This window comes from Artemia franciscana, chromosome 7, assembly GCF_032884065.1.
Source record: "Artemia franciscana chromosome 7, ASM3288406v1, whole genome shotgun sequence".
NCBI lineage: Eukaryota > Metazoa > Arthropoda > Branchiopoda > Anostraca > Artemiidae > Artemia > Artemia franciscana.
In genome coordinates, this window is record NC_088869.1 from 33,855,035 (window position 1) to 33,870,324 (window position 15,290).

Below are 15,290 nucleotides of genomic sequence, written 5' to 3' on the forward strand. Positions count from 1 at the left end.
TGTTCCACTAAATTGGGAGAACAATAAAGACAAAGGTCTAGTTTTTTCTTGTGAAAATCGAAGGATTTAAATTTAACTTGGGATTCCGTGCCAATCATTTTCGGCGTTTCATCTGAATTATGGGGATAATAGTTGATCAACGGTTTATATTTCTTTTTAGTTTAGTTTAAAAGGAAAATCAATAATTTTACTACTTTCAAAAGAAAGAGTTAAATTTAGGTTCTGGTACTTTGGTACTCAACGTAATAGACCGTCGCCTAAATACAGTATCAATCGGTGCAATTGCTCCCGAATAATCTTCAAAATGCTGTATATGTTTATCTACTTTTGAAACTACAATTCTCATATACAAAAATGATAAATTCATAAATCTCTTCCGAGTCGATCAATTTCGTCCAGAAAAAATGTTGCGTCGTGACACGTTAATTCCGAGTTTTGGTATACAAGGCGGAAAAAGTTGGGTCTGGTCCCAAGAGGCTGGTAGGTCACCATCATTGTTCCTTCTTTAATCATCCTCTCTTTTATCTTTGGTGCTATCTACAAAAGTAATTTTGATAAGTTATCATGTGATCGAAAAACACTTTCTTTTTGTTTCAAATTTAAAAAAAAACAAATTGAATAGTTGATTCATGTTAATCTAAGTGGTTGGGAGGGTGGCAAGGTATACCACAAATGTATAAAAATCTAAAATAAAAGATATTTAATGTCATGAAAGCTGGGAGGGTGGCAGCTAGACCTTTGGTACAAATGTTTGTTTTTGAGAGTACACAAACGCACAAAATTTGGTTTTGTTTACATACGTTTTTCGTATGAAAGCGATTTTCGGTTAATATTGCAGAAAAATTCGGCCTTTGAATGATTTTGTCTATTCATTTTGATGATAAAAAAAGGTCAAGAATTACAAATTAACAATTTTAAAGTGTCTTTTTCTCCATTTGCTGTTTCTTCTCTTGACAGATCTGAAGAGGCGGATAATGTCAGCGAGTGGCTGGAAGTCGGGAGTCACAAGATGAAAAGCCACAGGGCAAGAGGTCGGAAGAACCAGGAAGCAAAGTAAAAAAAGAAAACCTTATCCTCTCTTTCACGGGGCTGAGTCAGTATGACTCTCTCTCTCTCTCTCTCTCTCTCTCTCTCTCTCTCTCTCTCTATATATATATATATATATATATATATATATATATATATATATATATATATATATATATATATATATATTCGAAAATAGCACTATTTTTTCAGGAAATTTCTTACTGACATTTTTCGGTGCGAATAACGATCTAGATAGGTCACAACTTGGGGAAATTTGTTTCTCCCTCCCGGTGCCCTTAATATATGTTTCATAAATCGTCTGCCGACTGGATTTGAACACCCAACTACAGGAAACAACGGTCAACCTATAGGTTGTTTGCAACGTGTCAAATGTATGCAGCGAATTGCATGCAAGATAATCCACACGTAAGATTGTTTCAACGATATGTTTTAGGACAATTGTAATTTCGACAATATTTATTTTCTGGTGTGAAAAAAATCTAGATAGATCACGAATTTCTTCAAAGTTTTAATTTTGAAATAAAAGAGACTTTTGATACGACTTTACATTCACATGCGTTTTATTTCTGTTTCATTTATATTAAACAAAAAAAAAGTGTTTTCAGCTGAAATTAAGAAAAAAATTAAAACTTGAAACGAACAGAAATTTTTGCGTATATAAAGGGGTTTGCCCCCTCTAAAACACTTCGCTCTTCACGCTAAAGTTTATTTTGATACTTTTGAAAAGCTTTTTATTGTTCTAATTTAACAGACCTTGTGTCTCAGGAGGCGTTCTTAAAGAATTGGGACATAATTCAAACTTTAGCATAAAGAGCGAGGTGTTGAGGAGAGGGCAACCCTCTCATACAAGTAATAATTTCTTTTCGTTTCAAGTTTTAATGTTGTTCCTTACTTTCAGTTGGAAAAACTTGTTTTTTTTAATCTTCTGATCGTTTTTTAAATAATGCCCTGAAATCTGGCTCCACATCCACAGAAAAAGCCCTTCTCCCCATGGATATATCCTCTAGACGACTCAATCCTGATGAAAATTTACCCCGGACAATTACCCTTAACATCTCCACGCGTCAAACTGTGTTGGCAAAGAAAAAACAAGACATAAGACGAATTTTGTATAGTAATTCGGGCAAATTTCACCAGTGTAAAGTCCCCCTGAAAAATCCAATCTCTGAAAACTTTCCTCCTCATTGGAAACATCCCCCGTGGAAAATACCCCGAGTGAAAAATCCCCCCCCCCCACAACCCAAAAAATGTATGCATACTTCCCAAATAACAAATATTGCACGTAAACAATGGGCAAATTTTATAACGTAAAGACCTTTCCCAAGGGAATGTGGGGGGTCGTGTTATCACAAAAGGCATAGTTATTTGGCTTTTCAACTATGCTGAACAAAACGGCTATCTCAAAATTTTTATCGGAATATTTTGAGGAAAAAGGTGACATAGGAGGGGTCTAGTTGCCCTCTAAACTTTTTGCTTAAAAAGGAGACTAGAACTTTTAATTTTCGTTTGAATGAGCCTCATCTCGATACTCTAGGACCACTGGGTCGTTAAGATCACCCCTGGGATAAAAAAAAACAACAACAAATTAACACACATCCGTGATCTTTCTGCTGACAAAAAATACAAAATTAAAGGATAGGAGGTTGAAACCTCCATAGTAAAAATCTCTGATACGCTGAATCTGATGATGCGATTTTCATTAAGAATCTTTGACTTTCAGAGGGTGTTTCCACCTTTTCTGGAAAATCTAGTAAATTTTCTCAGGCTCGTAGCCTTTGAAGGGTAAGATTAAACTTTATGAAATTTATATATTTGAAATCAGCATAATAAGCCAATTCTTTTGATATATCTATTAGTATCAAAGTTCTGTTTTTTAGAGTTTCGGTGACTATTGAACCGGGTCGCTCCTTACTTACAGTTCGTTACCACGAACTGTTTGATTTGTTTGATTACCACAAACTGTTTCATTTTTCATACGAATGGTGTCACAAATACTTCAAATAGTTAGAATAAATTTTACTGACAATAAATTTCGAAAGTCAAATAAATTTGACTGTCGATTTATTAGATTATAGAATAATTGGTCGGTTTAAATGTGCAAAAAGTTTTGCCAAATCAAACGAAATTAAAAAGAAAAACTGTGGTTCTTTTCTCGGCCCCCTGTTACTGATTATACAGACCAGAGTTGATAATAGAAAAGACGAAAAGGGATCGTAATCTTACCTTATGTAAATTTTCATTATAGTCTAGAGAGTTTTCTTGTCCTTGCAATCTCTTTGGTATGTACCAAAAGCAGACATTCACAAATTCCGGAGTCGTTAGAACTAGCTTAAAATTTTCTGGGCGAGATTTAATTTCGTCAACTGTTGCCTTTGCTACGTCAAAAAGAGTGTTCACATGTTCTTCCAGTCCTTCGCTCCCCTTGAATAAAAGATTCAAACAAATATGAGAGGTGGCAGGTATTATGCATATACTATGTAAGCTTTTTTGAAATAGCGTCACAGAAAAATATAAATGATGCATTATAGCGTGGAATAACGCTGAAGTAGGGTCTCCGAGGCTTGTAGGCCTTATAAATAGCCTTGGTTAGTTAAAATCGATATGCTTTTAGAATTTACATTCTTTAGCATTTTGGCACAATTTGGGCCTATGTTGTTTCTTAAAGCACAGACAAAAGGTGCATAATTGAGCGATATCTAACTGGCATTTCCTGCAATGTAGAAAAACAGGTCCAGTATGGGACTTGATGATGGTACTGAATGCTAGAGGATATCTTTTATATGTTACTAAATGATCAATTTATTTAAATGATTAATCGCTGTTTATACTGGAATTAATACCTCTGCTACTACTAATAACAACTCACCGCAGGACAAAGTTACCTGAGGCCATCACAGCTACGTACGCTTCTCCTCCATCCCAATATATTCAAAGCCTCCCTTTTTACACCCTCCCAAGAAGTTAACATTCCTTTAAATCTTTCTTTATGAAGTCCTCCCACCCAAGACGAGGATGATTTGTTTTCCATTTAGCCATAGACGGTTGGCCGAAAAGGACAATCTTCGCCAATCTGTTATCTTTGATCCGCACAATGCGCCCTAGCCATTTCGACTTTTCTTTCATTATAGCCCTAGAAAGCGGGACTGAACCACATTTTTCGTACAGCCTACTGCTTGAAATACGTTCAGTCAGTTGGGTACCCAGAACAATCCGTAGGCAATTTCTCTGGAAAACACATAGCAAGTTTTCATCCACTTTTCGGAGCACCCATGCTTCAGAGCCATATTTGACCACTGTCATCACTGAACCTTCTAATATTCTATTCTTATTTTTCAGACTTATCTCCCTATTCTCCAAAACTTTTAACTGAAAAAAAAACACCCTGAGCCTTGGCTATTCTACTTTTAACATCTTCACTGCTCCCACCGTCTTTACTAATAATACTACCAAGGTAAGTGAAGCTGTCCACCTGATCAGTCTTTTCATTACCCAGCGTCACTTTTTATCTTCACTTATTCCTAGTTTTAGTGACTTAGTCTTTTTAACATTAATTTCCAAACAAATTCTAGCACCCTGAACTCGCAAAACATCTAAAAGTTCATTCATTTTGCTCACAGTTTCATCTAGGATGCTTAAATCATCAGCATAATCTAAGTCCAGGAGAGTTTTTCCTCCCTATTTGATTCCGTGGTCTCCCATTGCCTTTCCTATGCTTCTTAAGACAAAGTCCATCAAAATGATCCATATAAAGAGGAATAGAGCACAATCCTGCCTAGCTCCTGATTTAATACAAGAACAGCCACTAACCTCATTTCAGTTTGCATATAGCATTCATTCAGTGAACATCTTAAACCGGATTTACTCTCACAAAGTTTTGATAACACAAGAATGCATTTGAGGTAAATACTCCTACTTTGCGTCGGACCGTTCACTTAGTGTTCAGCAAGGTTAATTTGCTGTCGAAATTTTTTTGGATAGATTCTGATGCCAATATTTTGGCATCATGGCATCAATAATTTGATACCCATTTGAAATTTGATAAGCATGTTTCGGAAATTGTAAAGAATGCAAATTATCGTTTATCGTCTATAAGGAGAAGCTTTAGTAGGTTTAACCTTCGTAATTTCTTACTGCTATACAAATCAATGGTCCACCCTCTTCTTGAGTATAATACTTCTGTTTGGTTTTCATTGAGTCTAACGGATGAGTATAGGTTAGAAAAGGTTCAGAGAAGGGCCACTAGATTGGTCCCATACCTTCAGTGTCTTTCCTATCCGCAGAGACTTTCTAGGCTTCAACTCCCGTCGTTGAAGTTTCGTAGACGTCGCAGTGACTTTGTAAATGTGATTCGTATAATTAAAGGAGTGGATGATGTTGATCCAAATTTATTTTTTAAATTTAGCCATTTTCACTCTACTCGTCAGCATCATTACAAATTATATCCCCCAAAACCACTGAAAAAAATTGGTCAATTATCTTTCGTTAGTAGAGTTGCCGGACCATGGAATGGTTTGCCTTTGGAGGTTGTCGAGGCAGAGAGTGTTCGAATTTTTAAGAGTGTATTAGTAAATACGCCTTTTTATTTAGACGCTTTTGTTGTGTAGTTTCGGTGTATTTAGAAGTTTTTGCTGTTCAGTTTGTCGTTGCCAATTTACTTTAGATTAGTATTATGATTTTGTGTTTTTGTGTTTTTGCGACAAGCATTGATGCTTACCGCTATTCGTAATAATAAATAAATAAATAAAATATTACTCAAAGTGAGTAATTAAAGGAGTTTTATGTGGTAGTATATTTCTACAGTCTATTTTTCTTGGAGTTCAATTACTATTTTGTATAATGGGAGGAAAGAGGAAGAAGGATAAATCTGACGAGTCTTTTCTCACATCCAGTCCTATGGAAGGAATCTCATTGAAATCACTAGCTGATAGTTTGAGTTTAGTTTTACAGACTGTTAAAGAAAATTTAACTACGTTAAATGAGCTGAATGTTAATTTTAAAGGATTAGAACAAAGGATTTCTAAGATTGAAGAATCTGTATTGGAATCGAAATTGGAGGTGGAAGGTAATAAGCCTAAAGTGATCAGCATGGAGGTAGAAACCAAAGATTTGAAGAACCACATTTCAGTGCTGGTTGATGAAAACTCTTTACTGAAATCGCAGTTATCTAGCCTAAAGTATACAATGGTGAAGTTGGAAAGTAAAGAAACAGATAAAATATTCTAGTATGGAAAGTGACAGCGAATGATACTGTAAACGCTAAGGCGATTTTCGATAGTATAATTTCGTCACGCCTTGGAATTCATGAGGTACCCAAATACACGATAGCTGATGTTAAGCCTGAAAAAAAGGTGATAAAGGTTATCATGGGGAACAGGGAGCTGAAAGGGGCAGTTCTAAAACAGGCTCGAATCTCAGTGGAAAAATTATCATGGGCAGTCAGAATGTTTTTTTTATCCGATGATTCTCCCCCCAAAAAAACTTTTAGCTATCCGAACCAGTATTCGTGAAAAAACAGGTTTTGAAACTTGGATCGCGAGATCCATACCACCATCTCTATGTATTCGTCGCCTTAAGGAAGGGCCAGTGGGAATGTTTTTGATTGATGAAGTCCCGCCAGATATTAGTAGCCTGATTCAACCGTAACGACAGTGAAGGCAAGGAAATGGCCGGGGCAATTCTATGGACTGGATTAAATGAGTGAATAATTTTTTTTTCTTTTTTTCTTGTTTTGTTTAGTGAGTTTGTGGAAGTCCGGACACTTTATGCGTTTTAATAGGAAAAAAGTATTGCTTGAATTATTTGTTGAGTTAGTTTGGTCCGATGCAATAAAAATAGTAATAGTGACTTATTAAATGGTATCTTCTGCTACAACAAATATTGCGTCTTTTTTATTGTATTGTTTTTTTGTTTTTTTTTTGCACCAACAGTATAGTATTAGAACAAACCCATTTACTGTGAATTTTAGTGCCTTTATTTTTCAGTGGGAGAGGCATGGGGGAGGGGTACTCCTTAGCGTGAGGTCAATGTATGATAATGGTTTGGGTGATATTATTATTATGATCATGGACGAATGGTTTATATTACCAGTGCTAATTATTTGTTTATTTCTTAGTTTTTCCTTGTTTCTTTTTTCTTCTCTTTCCCTGCTTTTTCTTATTTATCCTTACCTTGATTATATTCTCATTATTTATCCATACCTTGATTGTATTATTTTTTACTTTTCTTTACATATATTTTTTCCATATTAGAACAAACCCATTTACTGTGAATTTTAGTGCCTTTATTTTTCAGTGGGAGAGGCATGGGGGAGGGGTACTCCTTAGCGTGAGGTCAATGTATGATAATGGTTTGGGTGATATTATTATTATGATTATGGACGAATGGTTTATATTACCAGTGCTAATTATTTGTTTATTTCTTAGTTTTTCCTTGTTTCTTTTTTCTTCTCTTTCCCTGCTTTTTCTTATTTATCCTTACCTTGATTATATTCTCATTATTTATCCATACCTTGATTGTATTATTTTTTACTTTTCTTTACATATATTTTTTCCATATAGGTCTACCTGTGGTCTGGAGGGCTTGGTCGTGGGGCGGAACTGCCATCCACCATGAGTAAATCGACGATTTCTGTTAGTGGCCAGGGTGGTATCAACTCTTTGGGGGAACGTTTACTTGAATTACAAAATAATCCTTTAGATATTGAAAATATAATTAATAATTAAATTGGAAGTAGAAATCAGATGAATAATGATTCTATTCGGCTTTTAGAAGTAAGTGTGTTTCACAATTAAACGGTTCTGCCTCCTCTAAACGAGATGATATTTTCTCTGTGTTTCATCTTAACATTCAGGGACTTTGCTCGTCTTTTGATGAGCTGAAACGTCTTTTGATGAAAAGTGATGGAACTCCTGATGTTATAGGATTATGTGAAACTTTCCTGGATTCAAAAAAGGATATCCTTTTAGATATTCCAGGAAATAGGATGGAGAGGCTGAATAGGAAACAGATGGCCAGAGGTGGCCTTATGCTTCAAATTGCTGATTGTCTTGCATATAACGTCCGAAAGGACGTTATTGAAAGGGAGTAGCCGATCCGGACTAGTCCCAGTTAAAGATAGAAATGGGGTCACAATTAGTGATAAGGAAAAAGTTAAAGAAAGATGGGTGGAACATTTTGAGAATGTGCTAAACCGAGATACAGTTGCAGGAAAAGATATAGATGAAAATGAAAAAGTTTGTGATACCTTGGATGTGAAGGAAGATTTGTTTAGTGAGGAAGAATTAGCGACAGTACTAGAAGGATTAAAAAATAATAAGGCCCCAGGTGCTGATAGTATGATTAATGAGTTCCTTAAATATGGTGGCTCTGAGGTTAGGAATAAGCTACTGAAGATTATGAACATGATTTTTGAAAAAGGGGAAGTACCCAATGATTTTAGGAAAACCTTAATTAAACCACTGTATAAGAAAGGTGACAAGAGTGAATGTCGGAATTATCGAGGCATTAGTCTGGTCTCTGTAGGTAGCAAATTACTGAGTAATATGATACTTTTTAGACTGAGACATGCTGTAGACAAAGTTTTAAGGGAAGAACAATGCGGTTTTAGAAAAGGTAGAGGATGTGTCGACCATGTTTTCACTCTTAGGTTAATAATTGAGAAGTCCCTTCGTTGTCAAACACCTTTGGTCCTTAGTTTTATCGATTATGAGCAAGCTTTCGATTCTGTTGATAGAACAGCGTTAACAAAGGTCTTATCGTTATATGGTATACCAGAAAAATACATTAAAGTGATTTGCGCTATGTACGAGAATAATACTGCTGCGGTTAAGGTAGGAAATGAGGTTAGCAACTGGTTTTGTATTAAATCAGGAGTTAAGCAGGGTTGTGTTCTATCCCCCTTTATATGGATCATTTTGATGGACTTCGTCTTAAGGAGCACAGGAAAGGCAATTGGAGATCATGGAATCAAATGGGGAGGAAGAACGCTCCTGGACTTAGATTATGCTGATGATTTAAGCATATTAGATGAAAGTGTGAGCAAAATGAATGAATTTTTAGAGGTTTTACGAGTTCAGGGTGCTAAAATAGGCTTGAAAATTAATGTTAAGAAGACTAAGTCACTAAGGTTAGGAATAAGTGAAGATGAACAGGTGACCTTAGGTAACGAAAAGATTGATCAGGTTGGGAGCTTCAGTTACCTTGGTAGTATTATTAGTAAAGATGGTGGGAGCAGTGAAGATGTTAAAAGTAGAATAGCTAAAGCTCAGGGTGTTTTTTCACAGTTAAAAAAAGTTTGGAAGAATAGAAAGATAAGCCTACAAACCAAGATTAGAATATTGGAAGCTACAGTGATGACAGTGGTCAAATATGGCTCTGAAGCATGGACACTCCGAAAAGCAGATGAAAATTTACTAGATGTTTTCCAGAGAAATTGCCTACGGATTGTTCTGGGTACCCGGCTGACTGACCGTATTTCAAACAGTAGGTTGTACGAAAAGTGTGGTTCAATCCCGCTTTCTGGGGCTATAATGAAAGAAAGGTTGAGATGGCTAGGCCACGTTCTACGGATGAAGGATGACAGATTACCGAAGATTGTCCTTTTTGGCCAACCGTCTGGGGCTACACGGAAAGCAGGTCGTCCTTGTCTGGGTTGGGAGGATGTCATAAATAAGGATTTAAAGGAAATGGGAACTTCCTGGGAGGGTGTAAAGAGGGAGGCTTTAAATAGATTAGGTTGGAGGAGGAGCGTGCGTAGCTGTGTTGGCCTCAGGCGGCTTGGTGCTGCAGTGAGTTATTAGTAGTAGTAGTAGTAGTATAACGTCCGAAATGATTTGAGCAGACATGAGGAAGGAATCTTTGAATCCCTTTTTATTGAGATTAATTTAATGCGTAAGTATTTAGTTGTGGGTTTGGTTTATAGGTCCCCCAATGGATCTATTCCTTCGTTTTTGAAAATTCTGGAAGAATTTTTGGACTCAGTCCAAAAACATCGCTATGAACTAATCCGTGTGGGTGATTTTAACCTCAACCTGCTGGATCAAAATTCTTCTTCAACTATTGATTATTTGTCAATGATGCTCTCTTCTCGAACTCTACCTTCAGTTTGTATACCAACCTGAGTTACTGAAACACAAGCGTCTCTTATTGACAATATTTTTTCGTCACTAGATGCCTCAGATAATTTGATGCTGGTTAGTGATATTTCTGATCATTTTCCCGCTATTTCCCGGTATAAGAGTTCTGATCAAGCGCAGCGTAGGCTATAGCATCACAATCTAATCTCCCATTTTTCCGTTTTTCGTCTGGCTGATGTACCATGAGATAGTTCGGTTTCTGATTCAGATTTTAACCACTCTTTTGATTCCTTTTATGATTTAGTTAAAGAAGGAATCCTGGAAATTTGCAATCGGGGTCCAGCGCCCCATAATTCGAAAAGGATAGCACCGCTGAATCCATGGATGACTTCAGGTCTCCATAAAAGCTGGGAAAGGAAAAATTATTTGTGGAAGCTTTACAAGGCTTCATCATCTGTAGCTCATGACGAACGATTCAAGGTCTATAGGATTTTATTTAATTCTCTGTGTCGGAAGGCAAAATCTCAGTATTATCATAGGACATTTTCTGAATGTGGGAAGGATGTTAAGAAGACATGGCATTTAATTAATTCAGTTCTTAGACCTACTCCCCCTCTGCCTTCAGTTCCATCAATGCTGAAAATCGATGGTAAAACCGTCCAAAGAGATGTAGATGTTCAGCTAGAGCTTATATCTTATTTTGACAATATAGGAAAGGTAATTGCTTCCTCTGCAAGCTCTGCAACTTCTCGTTGCGATTTCAGAGCCTTTCTTGGACCCTCATGTTTGAATTCGATGGTCTTGAATTCTGTTTCTGAATTTGACTTAGCTCGTATCGTGAATGCTCTTAAAGGATCATCCTCTTCAGGACCAGATAAAATCCCTACAAGGGTTATCCGTGCCATTCTGCCTGCTATTCTGTCACCATTGACTAAGCTCGTCAATCTGTCTTTCAAGAAAGGAATTTTTCCTGAATCTCTCAAGCGAGCTAAGGTTATAGTACTCTATAAAGGTGGTTCTCGGAGTGATCCTGCTAATTATAGGCCAATTTCTCTCCTATTTGTTTTCAGCAAAATTTTTGAGAAGGCTACGCTATCCAGGCTTCTTAGTTTTCTGGATGCAAAGGATTTTTTGCATGATTTCCAGTTTGGATTCCGAGCGGATCACTCTACGAAGCATGCTTGCGCAGCTTTATCGACTTTCATTCATTCGACAATAGATTCTGGTGATATCCCGGCAGCTTTATTTTTGGATGTTCGTAAAGCTTTTGATTCCTTGACTCATCGGATTCTTCTTTGGAAACAATCGCATATTGGCATAAGATCAAACGCTTATTCTTGGTTTGATTCATATCTTTCTGGTAGGCTTATTTCAATTGATCCGCTTTTCCGGAGCCCTTCTGAAGTATATTATGGCGTCCCTCAGGGATCTGTTCTTGGTCCCATTTTATTTCTGATTTATGTTAATGATCTGATTTCGGTTGTAAGAAACACCAGGCCTTGGCCTGCTGCAAGCTGTGTCATCCTGATGCTCAGTCGTCTTCCAATACTTCTTCTAATGAAGATTTCCTTGTTGCTTTTGCTGATGATACCACTCTTGGGAGGACGGAATGCGATATCAAATCTAATCTTGTGGCATTATTTGAGAGAGTTATTTCATGGTTTAATGCCAATTACTGGTCTTGAATGTTGGTAAATCACATTTTCTTTTTTTTTCTCGAATTGGTATAGCTTTCCCTCAGCTTACATACCTTCAGGTTTCACAAGGCTCCTTGTGTACACCAGAGAATCGGGTTGTCCGGTTTCTTGGTATCCTGCTTGATGAGAACCTTTCATTCAGAAATCATGTAGCCATGATTAGGGTTAAGGTCTCACGGAGTTTGGGTATCATTCGAAAACTTAGATACACATTTCCTTAATCTATTCTGAAACTTCTTTTTTTCTGTCTTGTCCAGTCACATGTTTCTTATTGCCCCATTGTATGGATGTCTACTTTTCCGTCTACGCTGCGGTCACTTTCCATCATGTATAATAAAGCACGGCGTCTGGTTATGGAGACCAACCGTTCTTCACCAACACCGCTCTTAAGTCTACGGTCTACTATTTCTTGTGCTTCTTTTGTCTTTGATCAACCTCACGGCAGTCTTCCAAAATCTCTTCGGAAAACTCCTATGTTTATTTCTGATTCAGCTCCATATAGCCTTCGTTCTTCAAATAATATCTACATTCCGCCTACCCCTACTATTCGATCACATTTCAATCCCCACATTGCTTGTCAACAGGTCTGGAATTCACTACCTTCTTCAGTGCAGAAATGTCACTCGTCTGGGACTTTTAAAAGGATTCTTAAGGATCATTTACTAAAGAATCAAAGAGAGTGATATTTTATTTCCTCTGAGGAGTTGATGTCCCCTGTGTTCTGTTCGTGGTGTGTGGTTGTCTTCTCTGCGCTTGATTCCCAGGCCTCAGGTATGTTCTCTACGTTGTTTTTTCTTTTTTTTCTCCTTCTAGTTGTTGCTTATATTGTATCCCCCATAAATATATTGCCTATATTGAATTTATTGCTTGTATATTAATTTTTTGTTCTTATCCCCCTTGTATCCCTGGCGGTGGAGCCTTTCGAGGGGAATTAAGTGTATTGTAATTCGATTTTAAACTGTATTTTGTATTGTCTTCTATTTAATATTAATAAACCTCTCTCTCTCTCTCTCTCTCTCTCTCTCTCTCTCTCTCTCTCTCTCTCTCTCTCTCTCTCTCAATCTCTCTCTCTCTCTCTCTCCTACCTTAACCGCATCAGTATTATTCTCGTACATAGCAGTAATTACTTTAATGTATTTGTGTGGTAAACCATACAAAGATAAGACCTTTTCTAAACCTCTTCTATCAATAGAATCGAACATTCACTCATAATCTATAATATTGAGGGTCAAAAGTGTTTGAAAACTCAATTATTAACCTAAGAGCGAAATTTGATCGAAAAATCCTCTACCTTTTCTAAAACCACACTATTCTTCTCTTAAAATAATTTCTACAGCATCTCTCAGTCTAAAAAGTATTGTTTTACTAAGTAATAAACAAAACAAAAAACAAGTTTTTTTTAAAATGAAAGTAAGGAGCGACATTAAAACTTAAAACGAACAGAAATTACTCCGTATTTGAAAGGGGCTTTTCCTCCTCAGTGCCCCGCTCTTTACGCTAAAGTTTGACTCTTTTTCTTAAATCTACATTCAAAACAGTAAAAAAATTAAAAAATAAAAAAAATGTTTTTTTTTGTTTAATTTCTGGATGTTTTTGAATTAATGCATGGTTTGATCTTGGCTCTCCGCACATAAATAATTAAAACACAATTTGCATATTCATTTTTTGGGTCTAAATAGCTTTTTCATGGTTTTAATCGGAAGATTTTGAGAAAAAAGGAGCGAGGGAGGAGGCCTAGTTGCCCTTCAATTTTTTGATTACTTAAAAAGGCAACTAAAACTTATAATTTTTTACGAACGTTTTCGTAAGTAAAAAATATACGTAACTTACGAATTAAATTACGTAGCGAACTTCTATATTCGTATGTTTTTATTGCGTATATGAGGGGGCTCACCCCTCGTCGATACCTCGCTCTTTCAATTAAAGCTTAAATTTTGTCCCAATTCCTTAAGAATGACCCCTGAATCATAAAGGCTGTAGAATAAATAGTTGAAATTACTAAAAATACTTTAGCGTAAAGAGCGAGGTATTACGAGGAGGTAAACCCCTCATATGTGTAATAATTTCTGTTCGTTTTAAGTTTTAATGCTGCTTGTCACTTTCAGTAGAAAAAACTTTTCATATTTACTTTTTCATTGTTTTTTAAATAATTCTAGAAAATCCTGCGACCCCCCCCCCATTGAAAGTCTCTTCCCCCATGAGAAGTTTCTTCTTGTAAAGATCCTCGCCGGTAACCCTCCCCCCTCAAATATCCTCCCCCAAACCAAAAAAATCCCCCTGAAAACGTTTGTACACTTCCCAGTAATCATTACTATATAATGAAAAGAGAAATAACCAATGCAACAGCACAAACACATTAAAAAAAAAAGGAAGACAGAAGGAGAAAAGGAAGACTGTTTTCCTACATTAGTGATTAATATAGACCAGCACTTGAATGAGGCCTTAACCCTACTCATCCATACAATCACATAGGTCAAACAGCATAGCCATACACAATCAACCATAAAGAATAATCCATGGACAGGCAGTCGTGTCGTCAATAAGTATAAGTCATCATTTACCTAACTATAAAAACAGTAAAGACAAATAATTGAGAGGCAACAACCCAACACAAGGGCTCATCAGGAGAATACACACTTGCCTATAGGGTTTCGGCACTTTAAACTTTCTACCCAGGCAAGTGGCGTGCCTACCATAAATTACATATGGTATCCCCGTGTACACCATTTGTTATCCCGGTGTATATGTAAACATCGGTCAAAGTTTGTAACTTGCAGCCCCTCGCACGGGGACTGTGGGGGAGTAAGTCGTCCCCAAAGACATAGTTATTGGGTTTTTCGACTATGGTGAATAAAATGGCTATCTCAGAATTTTGATCCGGTGAATTCGGGCAAAAATGAGCGTGGAAAGGGGCCTAGGTGCCCTCCAATTTTTTGGTCACTTAAAAAGGGCACTAGAACTTTAAATTTCCGTTAGAATGAGCCCTTTCGCGACATTCTAGGACCACTGAGTTGATACGATCACCTCTGGAAAAAAAGCAAAACAGAAAAAAAAAACAAATAAACACGTATCCGTGATTTGTCTTCTGGCAAAAAATGCGAAATTCCACATTTTTGTAGATAGGGGCTTGAAACTTCTACAATAAGGTTTTCTGATACGCTGAATCTGATGGTGTGATTTTCGTTAAGATCGTATGACTTTTAGGGGGTGTTTTCCCCTATTTTCTAAAATGAGGCAAATTTTCTAAGGCTCGTAACTTTTGATGGGTAAGACTAATCTTGATGAAACTTATATATTTAAAATCAGCATTAAAATACCATTTTTTTGGTGTAACTATTGGTATCAAAATTCCATTTTTAGAGTTTCGGTTACTATTGAGTCTGGTCGCTCCTTACTACAGTTCGTTACCACGAACTGTTTGATTTGCTACCTACAGAGACCAGACTAATGCCTTGATAGTTATCACACT

The 15,290-nt window shown here is 36.6% G+C and overlaps 1 protein-coding gene across 1 annotated transcript in view; it reads right to left on the minus strand.

The window, feature by feature from the left end:
• Nucleotides 1–298: 298 nt before the first annotated feature.
• LOC136029190 (cysteine sulfinic acid decarboxylase-like) overlaps nucleotides 299–15,290 on the minus strand; it is a 59,338-nt gene continuing 44,346 nt past the window's right edge. Inside the window, exons 6-7 of the mRNA XM_065707327.1 lie at nucleotides 3,274–3,471; nucleotides 299–537 (exon numbers count right to left, since the gene is read on the minus strand). Coding sequence (XP_065563399.1) covers nucleotides 364–537; nucleotides 3,274–3,471 — 372 coding nt within the window. The 3' untranslated portion in view covers nucleotides 299–363. The remainder of the gene's footprint in view (nucleotides 538–3,273; nucleotides 3,472–15,290) is intronic.